Below are 17,132 nucleotides of genomic sequence, written 5' to 3'. Positions count from 1 at the left end.
CCCATATCCAAAAATATATTACTGAAGATAAAACACTGAAGGAAGCCTTTGGTCACATAAGACTGAAAATGTTGCTAAGACTTAATATAAAACATAAATACACACCAGCTGAGCTGTCTATGTGTGTCTATGGTCCTGTATCATGAGATCATACTCAATAGTTCCCGGAATGTATAGGTAGCTCATGAAGTCTAACCAGTATGATGAAACACACCAAGTGGTACTTTTACATTATTTGTGTGTCAATGTATCAAGTGACTGTGCTACATGCTTGCCTTCAGCTATCATGCGCATTTCCCCATTGTCATGTGTTGCATGTCTTGCAAACTCGACAATGGCGAGTAGCTGGGAACAAAGTGTGTACATTAACTTTTGAGGTGCTATGTTACGCACAAAGTGATGCATGAAAGTAAATATGGATACAGGTAAGCTCGAAATGAGGAAACTACAGTAAGCTAATAACTTTAAACAAAAATTTTTAAATTAAATGTGACGAGAACATCTTAGATCTTCTCCCTGTCTGTGGCCATGGTATTCGCTGCATTAGTGAGGTTTAAGCGTTGTTCAACCCTTAGAGCACAGTGTACATACAAAATACAGACATGCTCATGCTCACTCGCTGTAGAGTAGAGTGGGGTAAGGTTGCGTGGCGGGTAAGATTGCACAAGGCTTGTATCTCAGTTTTAGTAATGCAGCAGTTAGCTACTATGCAGGGGACAAAATAGCCTCTATGGCTGACCCTTTATTGCCATAGTTTGGCTGTTGTCCTGGTGTTAACAGCTTCGCAATGCTGTAAGAGCTGTTTTACGTAATTTTCATATAACATTTCATGTTCTGGAAGTAAGCTATAACTCCGGCAATAATGTGATTATCAATTTTAACTTTATTCCATTGTGTACTACGATGCATTTCAGTCTTGCAGTGTATTAACACATCTATATTCCTACAAAGCGTTTCCATGTGCAGTCAAAAGCTGGTGTGTCGTAGTGCGGGGCAAGTTTATGCGTTGCAGGTGGGGCAAAACTGCGCAGTGTGTAATCTTACCCCATGCGTTATAACTATCAGCTTTTCCATAGATCTAGAAATATTTATGAACATTGAGGTGGATATTATACATCGATAGTAGTCCTCTAAGAACCCTTTCTTATATTGTAGCGTCTACAAAAGGAAAAGCGAACAGAAACCATGCACTCCAGAAATGCTGGAAGCTGAAAAAGAGGGCTTGAAAAACGGCAAGTCTAAACGACAAATAGCGAGGGAGCTTGGAATAAGTGAAGCTGCCCTCAGAAATCACCTTACAGAGGTACGAGGCCCTTGCAAGTATACTTTTATCTCTATATTTTTTGTTTTGGAAACTTTTGTCTATGTAGGGATAAGCTTCAAATTAATACTCCCACCCCTACTTTCTTCATGGTTTTGGGGTAAACAAACTGGGAAGATTCGGAAGAACTTTTAATGATGAACAGGAACTATAACTCACCGAACACAGCAGATCTTTGGACAAATGTTATTATGGTATGATTCTGAAAGATTTTAGAAGATTAGTTCATGACTACTCTGAGAGGAATAACATAAAAACAGAATTTGACAAAAACACTAAGATGGCCGGAAAGGACTGGGATCATGATTTCCTGCAGAGACGAAACCTTAGCCTTCAGATTCCACAGAAAACTAGTCTTGGACGTGTGATGCGGGTTCAACAAACAGCAATCGAGCATCTTCTTTGTTAATCTTTTGCCACTGATGGAGAGATACAAATTTGAACCTCATTGCATATACAACATTGATGAGTCAGGAATTACAACTGTTCCTAACAAGGTTCCGAAAGTGTGCAACATGTGGCAAGATGCACATAGGCAAAATAGCATCTGCAGAAAGAGGTCAGCTGATAACGGTTGTATGTTGTATGGGACCTGGGGGGAGTTACATCCTTCCAGGAATAATATTTCCTCGGAAAAGGATGAAGGAGAGTTTAAAGAACAGTGCCCCTCCTGGGTCACTAATGATGTGTTCGGACACTGGATACATCAACTCATATTTGTATCTCACATGGCTACAACATTCTGAAAAACGTACACAGCCAATAGAAGATAATCCAGTATTGGTAATTTTGGACAATCACTCGTCACATTTGAGTCTGAATGTCGTTCTTTACTGCAGGGACCATAACATACACATGTACTTACCATTCCTCCACACAGCAGCCACAAAATGCAGCCACTGGATCGCTGCTTTTTCAAGCCACTGAAGGACTTTTATTCACAGGAATGCAACCAGTGGCTCATTAACCACCCTGGATATGTAATTAAGCAAGAATGTATCGCTGAATTGTTTGGAAACGCTTATCAAAGGACGGCCACAATGACGAAGGCAAGAAAGGCGTTCAAGATATGTGGTATTTATCCAATCGATCGTCACATATTCACCGAGGAAGATTTCCTGCCTTTGACTGTTACAGACCAAAGTGACAAATTTAATGACGCATCCACAGTTGAAACTGGATCCCTCCAGCGCCAAAGTTCAGAGACATATACAAATGAACCACAATCAGGACCAAGTACCTACGTTTCCCCAAAAGAAATAATTCCTTTGTAAGGAAGAAAAGATGTGAAAAAAGACAGAAGAAAGGAAAGAAGTCAGAAATAGTATCTGGGACCCCATTCAAGAAGCAACTGGAATCCCAATCAACAGAACAAGAAATAAAGAAACCAAAGAGGAAACTGCTTCTGTTCAAGCAAACAAAAAGAAAGCAAAGCAAAACTTAAATATGTCTAGGGAAAATTCACAAACTTTTCACTGTCGAGGCTGTACTGAAAAATACAATAATCCACCAGCAGAAGACTGGATTCAATGTCTCAAGTGCGAGGAGTGGTGGCATGAATCCTGCTCTTGTTATGAAGGTTCTGGACACTTCATTTGTGATCTCTGTTAAAAATATTTTCGTCCGACAGGAATATTTTTGCATGTTTTTGATGACAGGCCCAGATTTGTTCATTAGGTCAAATATTGTATCAACAGTAACTGTTATATGCTGAGAAACAAGGTATATTATGTTTATGTATGCCATAAATTAAATAAAAGACAAAGAACTAAATGACACATATGTTTTCCTCATTTGATAATAATGCGCACATTTACCCCACTAGAAACACACTCTTACCCCACGGTCGGGTAAGACTGCGCATTTGCATTACTTTTTTTACTAAGTGCGAATTACAGTTTAAATTGTTTCTATGACTTTCGGACTCTGTCATATAACAGGCAAAATTCAGATGAAATGCCATTTACAATATAATTGTGACATTTCCTTCAGTATAGCGCTACTTAAACCTTAAGAGCGCAATCTTGCCCCACTTTACTCTAATGTTTGCAATAGCATGCGCACACTGAATGGGCGAGCATTTACCGGTAGGACATTTAGCATGTTATGGATGTTGTTTGGCCATGAAATGTGAAAAACGTTCTGTGTTGCTGCCAAAGGACTGTCCTTGTAAGCTTACTCAAACTAGTGGTGATTGAGAAAAGTTCCAGGAAATAACAATTAGTAGTTCATTCAGGGGTGTTTACGAAGGTAGAATTGGTGCACAGCATGCTGAAAGAGGAAGAGATTCTAGATATTTTATAGAGAGATGAAGGGTCAGAAACAGAAGACACTGACAGAGATGATTCATATTCTTCAGATGAAAGTACGGGCAATGAATAAGGTAAACATGTGTTTCAGTTGTTCATACAGGGAGTACTTCATTCATGCATTTTGTATTCTGACTGATGTTCACTCTCATTTCCATTTACAGCTTCTGAATATGGATCTAAGCGTTCTTTCTTTATGCAGGCAATTGTACAGACTATCAGTCACTGTCTGTGGTACCTGCTTATATGCATAACTCTCATATACCTGCTATTAAATATTCCTGTACTATTTTTGTGAATGCAGCCAGAATCACAACTGTGTCACTAAAAGAGAGAGCCTGTAACACTTCTTTTTTTTTACAGATTTCATGTGTTACTTGTTCTCATTAAATCATCTATTTCAACTATATATTCTAAAATTAATTCATATTTCTATAAAATATTTACTTTTTCCTTTTAGATGGTGCAAGAATCATATTCCTATCAGATTTCTGTATTTTACAATGTCATTTAAAAGCAATCTACAATTATGTCAGTTCACAGGAAAATACTGGTTGTGAAGATGCCAGTGTTGAATGTGTTAATGTATCTGCATTTATTTATTTTGTGATGACATTGCATGAGCAGTGCAATAATTCATGTTCAAATACTGCTTTATGATGAGGATCAAAATAACATACCATTGACATATTCTGTACCATACAGCACTGAAAGAGCTGTGGCAGAAGCATCTAGTGGCTGTAAAGCAGTTTCCTCTTTCGAATGTGAATCTTCTACACCTAAAAGGGCTCCTGAAACAAAAATAATTTTGTAGGTGCCATTTCCTTATTACTTAATAATAATAATAATAATAATAATAATAATAATAATAATACGAGAGAAGGAAAGTTCCTACTCACCATATAGCGGAGATGCTGAGTCGCGATAGGCACAATAAAAAGATTCACACAATCATAGCTTTTGGCCATTAAGGACACGCACGCACGCACGCACGCACGCACGCACGCACACACACACACACACACACACACACACACACACAAAATCGCAACTTGCACACACACCTGCAGTCTCGGAGAGCTGAAACTACACTGCGAGCAGCAGCACCAGTGCATGGTGGGAGTGGCGACTGGATGGGGGGTAAGGAGGAGGCTGGGGCAGGGAGGGGGAGGGATAGTATGGTGGGAGTGGCGGACAGTGAAATGTTGCAGTTCAGACGGAGGGTAGGAGAGAAGGTGTGTAGAGGGGAGGGGTAAGTAGGGGAAAGGAGAAAAATAAAAATAAAAGAAATTAAAAAACTGGGTGTGGCAGTGAAATGATGGCTGTGAAGTGCTGGAATGGGAACAGGGAGGGGGCTGGATGGGTGAGGACAGTGACTAACGAATGTTGAGGCCAGGAGGGTTACGGGAACGTAGGATGTATTGCAGGCAAAGTTCCCACCTCCGCAATTCAGAAAAGCTTGTCTTGGTGGGAAGGATCCACATGGCACAGGCTGTGAAGCAGTCACTGAGATGAGGGGTATCACGTTTGGCAGCGTGTTCAGCTACAGGGTGGTCCACTTGTTTTTTGGCCACAGTTTGTTGGTGGCTGTTCATGCGGACAGACAGCTTGTTGGTTGTTATGCCTACATAGAATGCAGCACAGTGGTTGCAGCTTAGCTTGTAGATCACATGACTGGTTTCACAGGTAGCCCTGCCTTTGATGTGATAGGTAATGTTAGTGACAGGACTGGAATAGGTGATGGTGGGAGGATGTATGGGACAGGTCTTGCATCTACGTCTATTAGAGGGGTATGAGCCATGAGGTAAGGGATTGGGAGCAGGGCTTGCGTACGGATGGACGAGTATATTGTGTAGGTTTGGTGGACGGCGGAATACCACGGTAGGAGGGGTGGGAAGGATAGTGGGTAGGACATTTCTCATTTCAGGGCACGACGAGAGATAATCGAAACCCTGGCGGAGAATGTAATTCAGTTGCTCCAATCCCGGATGGTACTGAGTTACGAGGGGAATGCTCCTCTGTGGCCAGACTGTGGGACTTTGGGAGGTGGTGGGAGACTGGAAAGATAAGGCACGGGAGATTTGTTTTTGTACGAGGATGGGAGGATAATTACAGTCAGTGAAGGCTTCAGTGAGACCCTCGCTATATTTAGAGAGGGACTGCTCGTCACTGCAGATGCGACGACAATGGGTGGTTAATCTGTACGGAAGGGACTTCTTGGTATGAAACGGGTGGCAGCTGTCGAAGTGGAGGTATTGCTGGTGGTTAGTAGGTTTGATATGGACAGAGGAACTGCTGTAGCCATCTCTGAGGTGGAGGTCAACATCTAGGAAGGTGGCTTGTTGGGTTGAGTAGGACCAGGTGAAGCAAATGGGGGAGAAGTAGTTGAGGTTCTGGAGGAATGTGAATAAGGTGTCCTCACCTTCAATCCAGATAGCAAAGATGTCATCAATGAATCTGAACCAGGTGAGGGGTTTAGGATTCTGGGTTTTTAGGAAGGATTCCTCTAGATGGCCCATGAATAGGTTAGCTTAGGATGGTGCCATGCAGGTGCCCATAGCTGTACTGTGGATTTGTTTGTAGGTAATACCTTCAAAGGAAAAGTAATTGTGGGTGAGGATATAGTTGGTCATGGAGACTAGGAAGGAGGTTGTTGGTTTGGAATCCATAGGGTGCCTGGAGAGGTAGCGTTCGATAGCAGTAAGGCCATGGGCATTAGGAATGTTAGTATACAGGGAGGTGGCATCAACAGTGACGAGCAGGGCACCATGTGGTAAAGGGAAAGGAACTGTTGAGAGTCGGCCGAAGAAATGGTTGGTATCTTTTATATAAGAGGATAGGTTCCGAGTAATAGGTTAAAGGTGTTGGTCTACGAGACCAGAGATTCTCTCAGTGGGGGCACAGTAACCAGCCACAACAGGGCAACCTGGGTGGTTGGGTTTATGGACTTTAGGAAGCATGTAGAAGGTGGGAGTGCAGAGAGTGGTAGGGGTAAGTAGAGAGATGGACTCTGGGGAGAGGTTCTGGGATAGCCCTAAGGATTTGAGTAGTGACTGGAGATCCTGCTGGAATGGGATCACTGTGGCATGGTTTGTAGGTGGAAGTATCTGACAGCTGATGAGTCCTTCTGCCATGTAATCCTTGCTGTTCAAAACTACGGTGGTGGAGCCTTTGTCTGCAGGTAGGATTATAAGATCGGGATCAGTTTTTAGATGGTGGACAGTGGTTCTTTCTGCGGATGTACGGTTAGTATGCATGTTGAGGGTTTTGGGGAATGATGGTGAGGCAAGGTTCGAGGATAAGAAATTCTGGAAAGTTAGCAGGGGGTGGTTTGGAGGCAGTGGGGGTGGAGTGAACTGAGTTAGGCAAGGTTCAATGTTGGTCTTTGGTTGAGTATGATTGGTCGGGTTGGTGGCGAAAAAGTGTTTCCACTGCAGGGACTGGGAGAAGGAGAGAAGGTCTTTAACTAGTCCTGCATGGTTGAATTTGGGAGTGGCGCAAAAGGTGGGGCCTTTGGAAAAGACTGATATTTCTATGGGACTAAGGCTTCTGGAAGAAATGTTCATGACTGTGTTGCAGGTCTGTTTAGGTTTTGAGTTCTGTGTGGTGGTGGGAGGGAGTTTCGGAGGGTGGGATAAGGTTTGGAGGTGGTTGTAGAAGTGGTTGTAGAAGTGGTGAACAGTGGTACTCCGAGGCAGGAGTAGGAAGTGAGCAGGATGGAGAGCTTTTTGAGGTGGCATTGTGCATGTTGCTCAAGTTCCTGCAGGGCAAGAGTTTCAATGTGTGTTATGGGTTCCAGGAATTTGGGATTACATAGCAGGAGAATTTTGCAAATGGAGAGAAGGTACTGCAAGGAGGATTGGGCTTGAATGATACGGTTTTGCAGGACTATGTTGGTGAGGGCTAAGGATTGGCGGAATCTGAACAGGTGGAGGTCATTGTGGAAGGAGGCGTGGAAACCAGAGATGGTTAATTTGACGGTAAGGCCATTAGGGGGGATTTCATGAGCCAAGCAACAATGCAGGAACAGTATGTGGGACTGGGATCTGGCTAGGGATAAGGAAACTTTTCTGTATTGACGCAGATGGAAGGAGCAAGGATCCACAGTGGTGCAAAAATGCAAAAAAATACGTAAGGAAGTAGAATTACGTACAAAAAATTACGCAAAAATACATCCAAATACGTGTGAAAAGTACGAGATGGATGCAAAGGGAGAGGGGGAGGGGGGGGATAGAGATGAAATCTGAGGAAGACGAAAACTCACTAAAATTGGCGAGAAGTCACTAAAAATATGCATATATTTAACAGAGAATCAAATTTAATCTTTCTGCTGCTGACGTCTTAACAAAACAATCCGCACAAAAAAGGTGTCACATTTTACATTGCGATCAAACTGCAGCTACAAACTATCCAAATAAACTGAAAATTCCTCATAGTAACAGCTGGTTACCTTGATGGACAATACAAATTAAGTATCATATTGTCACACCATAATAAGAATAAACTCCAAATGCGAAAGCAGGGTCGTCAGTGAAGTACAACACTTAAAACAGAAAGCACGTTTATTACAAACACCATCGTACAGCCAGAACAGAACTCAGCTCCTGGATGGTGAGTACAGCTATTTATACAAATGGTGAAGATTCAGAAATAGACAAACATCAGAAACTTTGAGAATTTTCCAGAGCTAATAAATGAGAAGTAACTGCTGCTGGTCAGGATTGAACTGGAGAATCACAGCACATTAGCCAGCGATGGTAACTGTTACAACACACTACACGAAGCACAGATCACAGCATTGCTCCCTCTCCTGAAAAACAGCAAACTTCAAACTGCTTTTTCAGTTCTCATTGAAGTCAGCTATACCTGCCTGGGTCTAGATCTCGTCAATGGTCCTCTGTATGGCAGGGCTGGCAGATACTCATGTTCTTGGCGTGTCATCACATCCTCTTCATTATGACAAGCATTGAAGAAGTCCCTTCCATCAGAGATTTGCAGTGGTTTCGCCCATCTTTAATTTTCTTGAACAAGAAGCCTTCGTAACCGACCTGCACTTTAGGACTTTAGTAGAGCTTTATCTCTGCAGTTTTGTCTTCTTGACGATGGGTCAAAACCTTAGAATTTCTATGTGATGTCCAACAAGGTACAAACAATACAATACGGCCCATAATAGAGCTTTAGTACTTTTTTCTGTACCAAGTCTCCTGGACTGTATCTCACTGGCAGTGCTTGGCATTATAGCACTCTCAGTATTTCTCCTGAATTTCCTGGGCCCATATGCAAGCCAGATGTCTTCCTTCTTTGGTCCTGGTGATGCTTTTCACTTAGGCATCCTGAGTTTCATCCAGCTGAAACAGGAACTGTGTATCGAGTGTCATTTGGACCTCTTGACCATTGAGCATAAAGGACAGTGTGAGGTCTGTAATGTCTTCCTTCGTCATAAGGTATGTCATGATGAGCAGTACTGTAAACTAATCCTCTTCTTCGATATCAACATACAATGAGAGGGTAACATTCAATGTCTTATTAAAAGTGTTCTCTGAAGCCACTTGACAATGGCTGGAAGGCAGTTGTCATACTGTGGGTAATATTGCAATGTGAAATTAAGTCTGACACTAATCTCGACGAGAAAACCTTTCCATGTTAAGAGACAATCACATCGGTGCTCTGTGCTTCAAAATGATGTCTTCCACATGAAACCTTGCAATTTCCAGTCTTTTGACAGTCTGCACATATTTAGTGACAGCACAGCAGTTGAGGCAGTAAGTGCAGACTATTATCCATTGATTCCCATTTGACAATTCAGGGACCTCCCCAAGAGGTCAATTCCAGTTTGATGCAGTGGTGCTGCAGCATGCGGAATTGATATCAGATTCCTCAGTGGTAAATTTGGCTTGTGCTTCCGTTGCTGTCATTCCTTACAGTGAGTCACATAGTGTCTAATGAGTTGGTTGAGACCTGGTCAGTGATACCCATGTCTGATTCTATCCAGTGTCGATATGAGTCCCATGAGACCAGATGTTGGAGCATCCTACAAAAACTTCAGTACAGGAGACTGTAGATGATCAGGGATGACTAGCAACCACTTCCACACCATCGATCATAGTTCTTCTTACATAATGTTCTATTTATTTGTTGGAATTCTCCTTTGGTCAGTTCTTCATTCTTGAAGCCTTCTATGGTTCTCAGCGATGCGGAATGTTTCCTCTCTTCACTAGCAGTGTCACGTAATGCGGCAATGACTGTAATTTCTTCCACACTGCTTTGTTCCAACACAGGATTCCTTGAAAGGCAGTCAGTGTCCTTGTGTTTGTGTCCATTTTTGTGTACCACTGTGGTGTATTCCTCAAGCCTCAATGCCCGTCTTGTCAGTCAACCCGATGGATCCTTCATGCTAGTCACCCAGCATAGAGAATGGTGGTCTATCACATCAGTGATTTTCAAGTAGTATGAGCACATTCTGAGAAAACTTCGCACCTCACAAATGCGCCAAGAAATCAGAAAATTTGTGACTGCTCCTATTTTCTCTGGACTGGGATACATTCCATCACCATTCTCTAGATGTCGCAAGATTTTTATTTCTTAGATAGTGAAGAGGCACCTTTTCGGATTCAAGCAGAGGCCTGTAGTCTGAATACATTTCAACATGGTTGTTGGGTGGCTTTGATGTTCTTCAAATGTCCTCAAAAAAAAAAAAGAAAAAAAACCACACACAATGACATTCAGAACAGTTCCTCCACTTAAGTTGTCTGAGAAGGTTGTACATCATATGATCAAAGGTGGCTGGTGCATTACATACTCCTCATAGCAGTCTTGCATGTCATCAATGCTCAGCAGTGGGTAGGCATCTTTTTTCATGAATCTTTTCAGTCATCAGTAGATGATGCAGGAACACTATGTACCATCCTCCTCCTTCATTAGGGTGATTGACGAGGTCCAAAGACACTCTAAAGGTTCAATGATGTCATCTTGCAGCATCTTCACTTACTCCAACGTTATATGGCATTCGACGAGTTACATCCTATACGAGTGCCAGCTAGCCTGGTGAACGATCCCTGGTGTCAATATGGTGTTTTACCCCAGGTTGTTTGGCCTCACTTTTCTCCACTTTGGATCCGAAAGTTAGCACAGAATAGCTAACATTTGCCAATATTGTTCCTTGGTCATGCCAGATCCTATTGGCAGTTCGATAGAACCGTCCTCCCCTATACTGTCTGTTGTGATAACAGCACGAGTCTTCGTCAGTGGCATTAAGCTGTCATTCTTGAATTTAGGGATGAGCTGCTGCTGCTGCTCATGAAAATTAGTGATCCAAAGTTCTTCTTGGTCACATACAATGCTTATGATCATCACTGGCATGTACAGTAGATTTCTGTTACGAGCCCGAGTATTTTTCTGCAACCGACAAAAATTTCACTGTTTAGCTTAGCATCTAGACTGATCAATGGGAACTCATCTCATTGATGATGGTGGGATAACAACATCTTCAATGGCAAACAACCACCCAGAGCAATCTTACATGTGCTAGTTATAACAGCTTCGTCAATCTGGATCTCCGTTTTTCCACAGTCTAGGACTGCTTGTGATGCCTGGAAGAAGTCCCATCCGACACTAACATTATGACTATATTCTGATAAAATGACAAATTTAAAGGACTGTGTTTTGTCATTGATAGTTATTCTTGTAATTCATGTTCCTACTGGTTAGGTGTGTTTCTCATTTGCAATCTTCAGCATACAACTTGCATATCATGGAACATAGTCTTCTTTAGTTGGTGGTGATAAGTATTTGAAATTACAGAAAAGGAAGCCCCCGAATTGACTAGTGCCCGAACAGGTTAGCTGTTGATGACGACATCAATGAGATTTCCCACCATCTTGATGACTGCTATCCAAACAGGACTGTCAACTGCAGAAGCCTCACCTCCATAGATTGTGAACTCGCTTAGTTGAGTCTGGCCTTGGCGGCCAGAGACTGTGGTCATGTGTTTGAGAGTAGTCGTGTGTGTGTGTGTGTGTGTGTGTGTGGGGGGGGGGGGGGGGGGGGTCTGATTCTGATAAAGGCCTGTTTGGTCAAAAGCTTTGTTTGATGATCACTTGGTTGGGCCCACCTGCAACTCAGCATCTCCGCTATATGGTGAGTAGCAACTATCCTTTTCATAAATATTGGCACTTACGGTGTTTACCGGATTATAAGGCACTGCAGACTATAAGATGCACCTTAACTCTTAATTTTTTTTAATTATTATTTTTACCATTTTTATTATTGGACTGCAAAGGCACACTAAAAAAGTTCTTAGTTTATAAAATCTAACTGACCCTTAAAATTCCTGAAAATTGTCATCTGAACTTTCTTGATTGTTTGGTTAATTGATTTGGGAAGGGGACCAAACAGCGAGGTCATCGGTCCCATCGGGTTATGGAGGGATGGAGAAGGAAGTCGGGTGTGCCCTTTCACAGGAACCATCCTGGTATTTACCTGAAGCGATTTAGGGAAATCACGGAAAACCTATATCTTGATGGTCAGCCACAGGTTTGAACTGTCGTCCTTCGAATGCGAGTCCAGTGTACTGCCTATTGCGCCATCTCGCTCGGTACCTGAACTTTCTTCTTCTTCTTCTTCTTCTTCTTCTTCTTCTTCCTCCTCCTCCTCCTCCTCCTCTTAATAAATAAGATGGTGTTACTTATTTGGCACTTCTTGGAAGATTTGGTATATTGTCTGCTCTTACTCTAGGCCACAAATGTTTTATCCACAGACACACTTTTTTGATTGAGTGTGTTTCAAAGCTCCCTTCAGCATGAATTTGTGTTGGGTTTCATTCACCATCATTTGTTCCAATCTTCTCTCATATACACTTTAATTGGTTTACTTATTGAGACATCAAGAGGTTGCAATTTTGAAGTAAGTCCTCCAAAAATAGTAACAAGTTCTGTATTTCCCCGTCTCAACTTCTCATTCATAGAATTTTTCAAATGAGTACTAAACTGATCTAGCACAAGAAGAGAACTCTTCTTCAACAAAGCACCTTTCCTTCTCTCCCACACTTTGTTGATCTATAATTTCATACCAGCCTCGTCCATTCAAACCTTGTCATTTATGTGAACAACACCTGGCAGTATTTCAGAAGGCTTTGGCATTGTTTTGCACTTGAAAATGATCTTTGAATTAAGTTTAGTACCATCAGCACAACATCAAAGGACAACAGTGTAGTGCATTTTTGTCATGTCCACTTGTTTCTTGCATGGCAATAGTTCTGTTACTCACCACACCAAATGTCAAACTAGTTTTCTTTCTGAATAATGAAGTGATGGAAAGATAACATTTTCTCTTCATACTCTCAAGGCATTTTCTAAGATATTTTGGTTTTGGTTTGCATGCTAATCCATGACACTTCATAAACCTGTAGCACCAACCAACTCCACTCGTAAAGTCAGTTAGGTTCAGCTGTAGTGCTAGCTTAAAAGTGTGTATTTGAATCACTTTTGCATTAATTCCAAAGTCATTACGATGGTGTCACTGAATGTTCTAGTTTTGGCCAATTTGCATTCAGTCCTCAATTGGAACTAATTAGTCTTCCTCATTTTTTTCAGTTCCTCTATACTAGCCTGCTAATCACGAATGGTTTTTATCTGTTGGCGGAGAGATGAAATCCCACTCAGCTGCTGTTTCAATTTTCTTCTGCATATGCTATTACTTTCAATTTATAGCCCATGTCAAATGCATACCTTTTATTTTTTCCATTACTAAACTACCTAAAAAATTATTGTACTGTTATCGATAACAAAAATCACTTTCAATTCACTTTCACTGGCACTGTAGGCTGCAATGACACATCATAGGCTAGACAGTGTTCTGGGTTTGTGATGATGGGCCAGAAGGGAGACAACGTTAGCAAGATTGTGAATCCCCACAACTCGTATTCATTGCATTGGTGCACTGCTGCTGCCCGTTGAATCCAATGTTGCCAGATACAGACAGGTTTCCTGCAGCATCAAATATATGACCATTTTAAGACTGGCAGGAATTTTAAATCAAACATTGTACATTTTTATATCAATTTTGAGTATAAGAAGCACCTGAATTTTAGAGGCAATTTTTTGAAGGAAAAGAGTGTGTGTTATAAAGCAGCTGGTACCTCTATATGGTGACAGGGAATGACTACAGCATGTTGGGGAGTGACCTCATTCAGGCAATCCACAGGTGGATTGTCATCATCTGCAGTTGACCTGTGAACAGGATTGTTGGGATGGTTGATGTCGGCAGCATGGCAGTTGTCGCCAACACATCTTTCTTCACCACGGTTGTGTACATTTTGTCCAAGGTATCCACAGTGGAAACACACAGTTATGTTGTCTATCTCCAAATGTCTGTTGTCCTGTGGGGCATTACAACTGGCAGAGGTGTTGGTTGTATCTGTATTGGTCGGATGTTGCACTGTCCTTTGACAGTTGTGGCAACTGTCCAAGTTGGCTTGAAAATTCTTCCTGGCACAATCAACTGGTGGTGGAAATTGGTACTGAAGATTGATACACCTCATCTTGAACATTCTCTTTTACCTCCTGCCATAACATTTTTGATTGCTGCCTTTTGCTTACCGAGTCTGACAATACTGGCTGACATAAAGTGTTGTATCTCTTCTCTTACTGAGAGAGAGAGGAGGTCACTGTGGTCTCCCACAACTGCCTGAGAGACCACATTTGGGAGTCTTTCATCCGACTCTTTCTGTTGCATTATCTTGATGTGCTGGTACCACATGATGAATTCCTCAGTTGCTGAGACATCGAGCTCAGTACATGTCGTCTATGACTGCTTTCATCAAGTGTGAGGCTTTGTGAGCTTATCTCATATTCAGATTCACAATGTGGCCTAGGGCTAAAACATTCTTTATGTAGAGCTGTGTTGCTTCCCCACGACACTGAGCCCTGTTCTTCAATTGTTGCTCTGTTACGTGCACTTGCTGCTAATTGCTGCCACCCATTTTCTTCAGTTCAACCTGGAATTTGTCCTAGTTACTGAGGTTCACTGTTTTTTAACCACTGCTGGACTGTACCATCTAAGTAAAGTATGTATCTGCCACTTACATCATGTCATACTACCTGTTGTATTTGGCAACTCAGTCAAATTCTTTCAACCATTTTGTCATGTCCTGAACAGCATCTGGAAAACACTGATGGATGATTGGTGTGCAACTGACTTATAGCTGTTTTTGAATCAACTGGTCTCCCGAATGAATATACACAGTGTGGGAACACTGCACCACTTATGTTCCAGTTGCTGGCTGTGAAGGCAACAGTTTTTATGTTACCTAATTGGAGCCACAGTGATATTAATACTTTGAAGTAGACTGCATCTCCAACAAACAATGTTATGTCAAAACCACAATTAAGTCCAAATCTGAAAGCAGGTTTGCCAATGAACTACAACACTTAGCACTGAACACACATTTATCACAAAAGCCAATGATCGCCATAACAGAACTCAACTCCTTGATGGACAGTGCAGCTATTTACAAAAATGTCAAATCTTCCAGAATACACAAACATAAGAAATTTTGAGACCCTTCCATAACTGATAAATACTAAATGAGAAATATTGGAGGTGATCAGATGAAGATGATGTATGGCTTGTAGGGCACTCGAATGCATGGTCATCAGCGCCCGTACGAAGTCTCAACTTTTACACAGTCCAATCTAGCCACTGTCACAAATGACGACGACAACGACGATGATGATGATGATGATGATGATGATGATGATGATGACGACGACGACGACGACAACATTATCACCCAGTCCACGGGGGCAGAGAAAATCCCCAACCTAGCTGGGAATCGAACCCAGGACCCTGTGATCCAGAGGCAGCAACACTAGCCACTAGACCACGAGCTGCGGATGGGGCTGGTCAACTTTGAACTGATGACACACTGTACACCAGCCAGTGATGCTAATCACCATGTCACTCGTGATGAAGCACAGCTCATGGCAACATCAATAAAATATAATTGTGTCAGCTAATTTTTCTCTTGTCAATAATGCCTTCTAGAAGTAATGGACAGAGACTAGTGCTTATACTACAAAATCACATTGGGCAGTACTTACCTACATGATGTGAAAAATGTATAATACCACCGATACACGCACATAAATGGGATGTACTTCCTGGCTTTCAGAACTTTTTCTTCATCGAAAAGATGAAAGGGATCTGTTGGAGAAGGTTAAAAGACAGGGCAGGTCAAGCAGATACTGGGATGAGGATAGACAAAGATAAAGGGAGAAGTGTCAGAGATACTAGAGCAGAGATGGTCACTGGTAAGCACTGTGCCACCTTCAGTTCAGAGATAAGAGTGAGAAGATAGATTAAAAGGAACAGATATGAATAGTGCAATGAAGAATTAAGAAAGAGGGATATACATCAGATACAGATTTTCAGTGACATTTGAGAGCTTTTTGACTTCACTGTCAGCATGATGGCACTTACAAGTCGTTAGCATTGACTACAATTAATTTGATTTTTCAGTGAATATCTAAAAACAACTCCTCAACTTTCAGACTTTAAGATCAAGAGGATGCTCTGAGCATAAGAGCAACATCCATAGATCCTTAGAGAAAAGTAGAAGATTAACGTGAAGTGCTACCTCCATAATAGAGAATAAAATAAAAAAAATTAAGTGAAACTATACGGTAAAATTATGAAAATTTTTAAAAACCAGTAGCCACCCATTGGGCACAGACTTGAGGATTGACAATGTGTGCACATATCAGTGGGGACAATGGAGAATAGTGCGATAACAACAGTTCCAGGTATGGCTGCAGATAGTCAGCAAACCTCGAATTTTTTCCAAGGCAGCCAGTAACTGATGTAGTAATATGAGTTGAATGTTATTTGATTAGAAGTATGTCAGAGTACCTCAATACTGCCTCTATACTGGAAACAAGTGAGCTTTTCATCGGAATTGAGGATCCAGGTGAAAAGAAATGAAAATGGGAGACACAGGTACACATCGACCAAACTGGTGAAGATCAGTGACAGAGAAAGGCCATCAGTGAAGCAGACACAAGGATACCGAAGACTTCAGAATACTGAGGGAGAAGAAGGGAAATGATAACAGGTTCAGGGAGGACGAGAAGAAGAAAATGCAATCCATGAAGGGGCTACCCATGGCCCGACAAAGATTTTAATGTCGGAGGAAGAAGAAGAAGAAGAACTGAAACAGCCAGAATAACAGTACTGAAAGGCAAATCAGCCACAAGGAAGAAGCATTATTAACTGAAGAAGAGATCATGATCTTTTGTACCTACATCCACCACGCAGACTACATTTGAGGAATGGAGTAGGAAACCCCAGACTTATACCACAACTGCCAGCAACGTTTCTTGATAACACCAGATACCATGTGCTCCCTTATCAACTCAACTGCCATACAGAAGAACAGCTTCTACTGAATGGAGGACAACACACCCTGGGAAAGTCGTACCTTACTGGAAAGAGAGAAGCAACAGAGC

The 17,132-nt window shown here is 41.8% G+C and overlaps 1 protein-coding gene across 1 annotated transcript in view; it reads right to left on the bottom strand.

Annotated features, from left to right (window-relative positions):
- Positions 1 to 17,132, bottom strand: part of LOC126482268 (eukaryotic translation initiation factor 2-alpha kinase-like) — a 191,284-nt gene that overhangs the window by 96,927 nt on the left and 77,225 nt on the right. The window contains exon 8 of the mRNA XM_050106249.1: positions 4,311 to 4,421. Within this exon, the coding sequence (XP_049962206.1) occupies positions 4,311 to 4,421 (111 nt within the window). The remainder of the gene's footprint in view (positions 1 to 4,310; positions 4,422 to 17,132) is intronic.

The sequence above is a fragment of the Schistocerca serialis genome, chromosome 5, assembly GCF_023864345.2.
Source record: "Schistocerca serialis cubense isolate TAMUIC-IGC-003099 chromosome 5, iqSchSeri2.2, whole genome shotgun sequence".
NCBI lineage: Eukaryota > Metazoa > Arthropoda > Insecta > Orthoptera > Acrididae > Schistocerca > Schistocerca serialis.
This window is presented reverse-complemented; position numbering and strand designations above follow the sequence as displayed.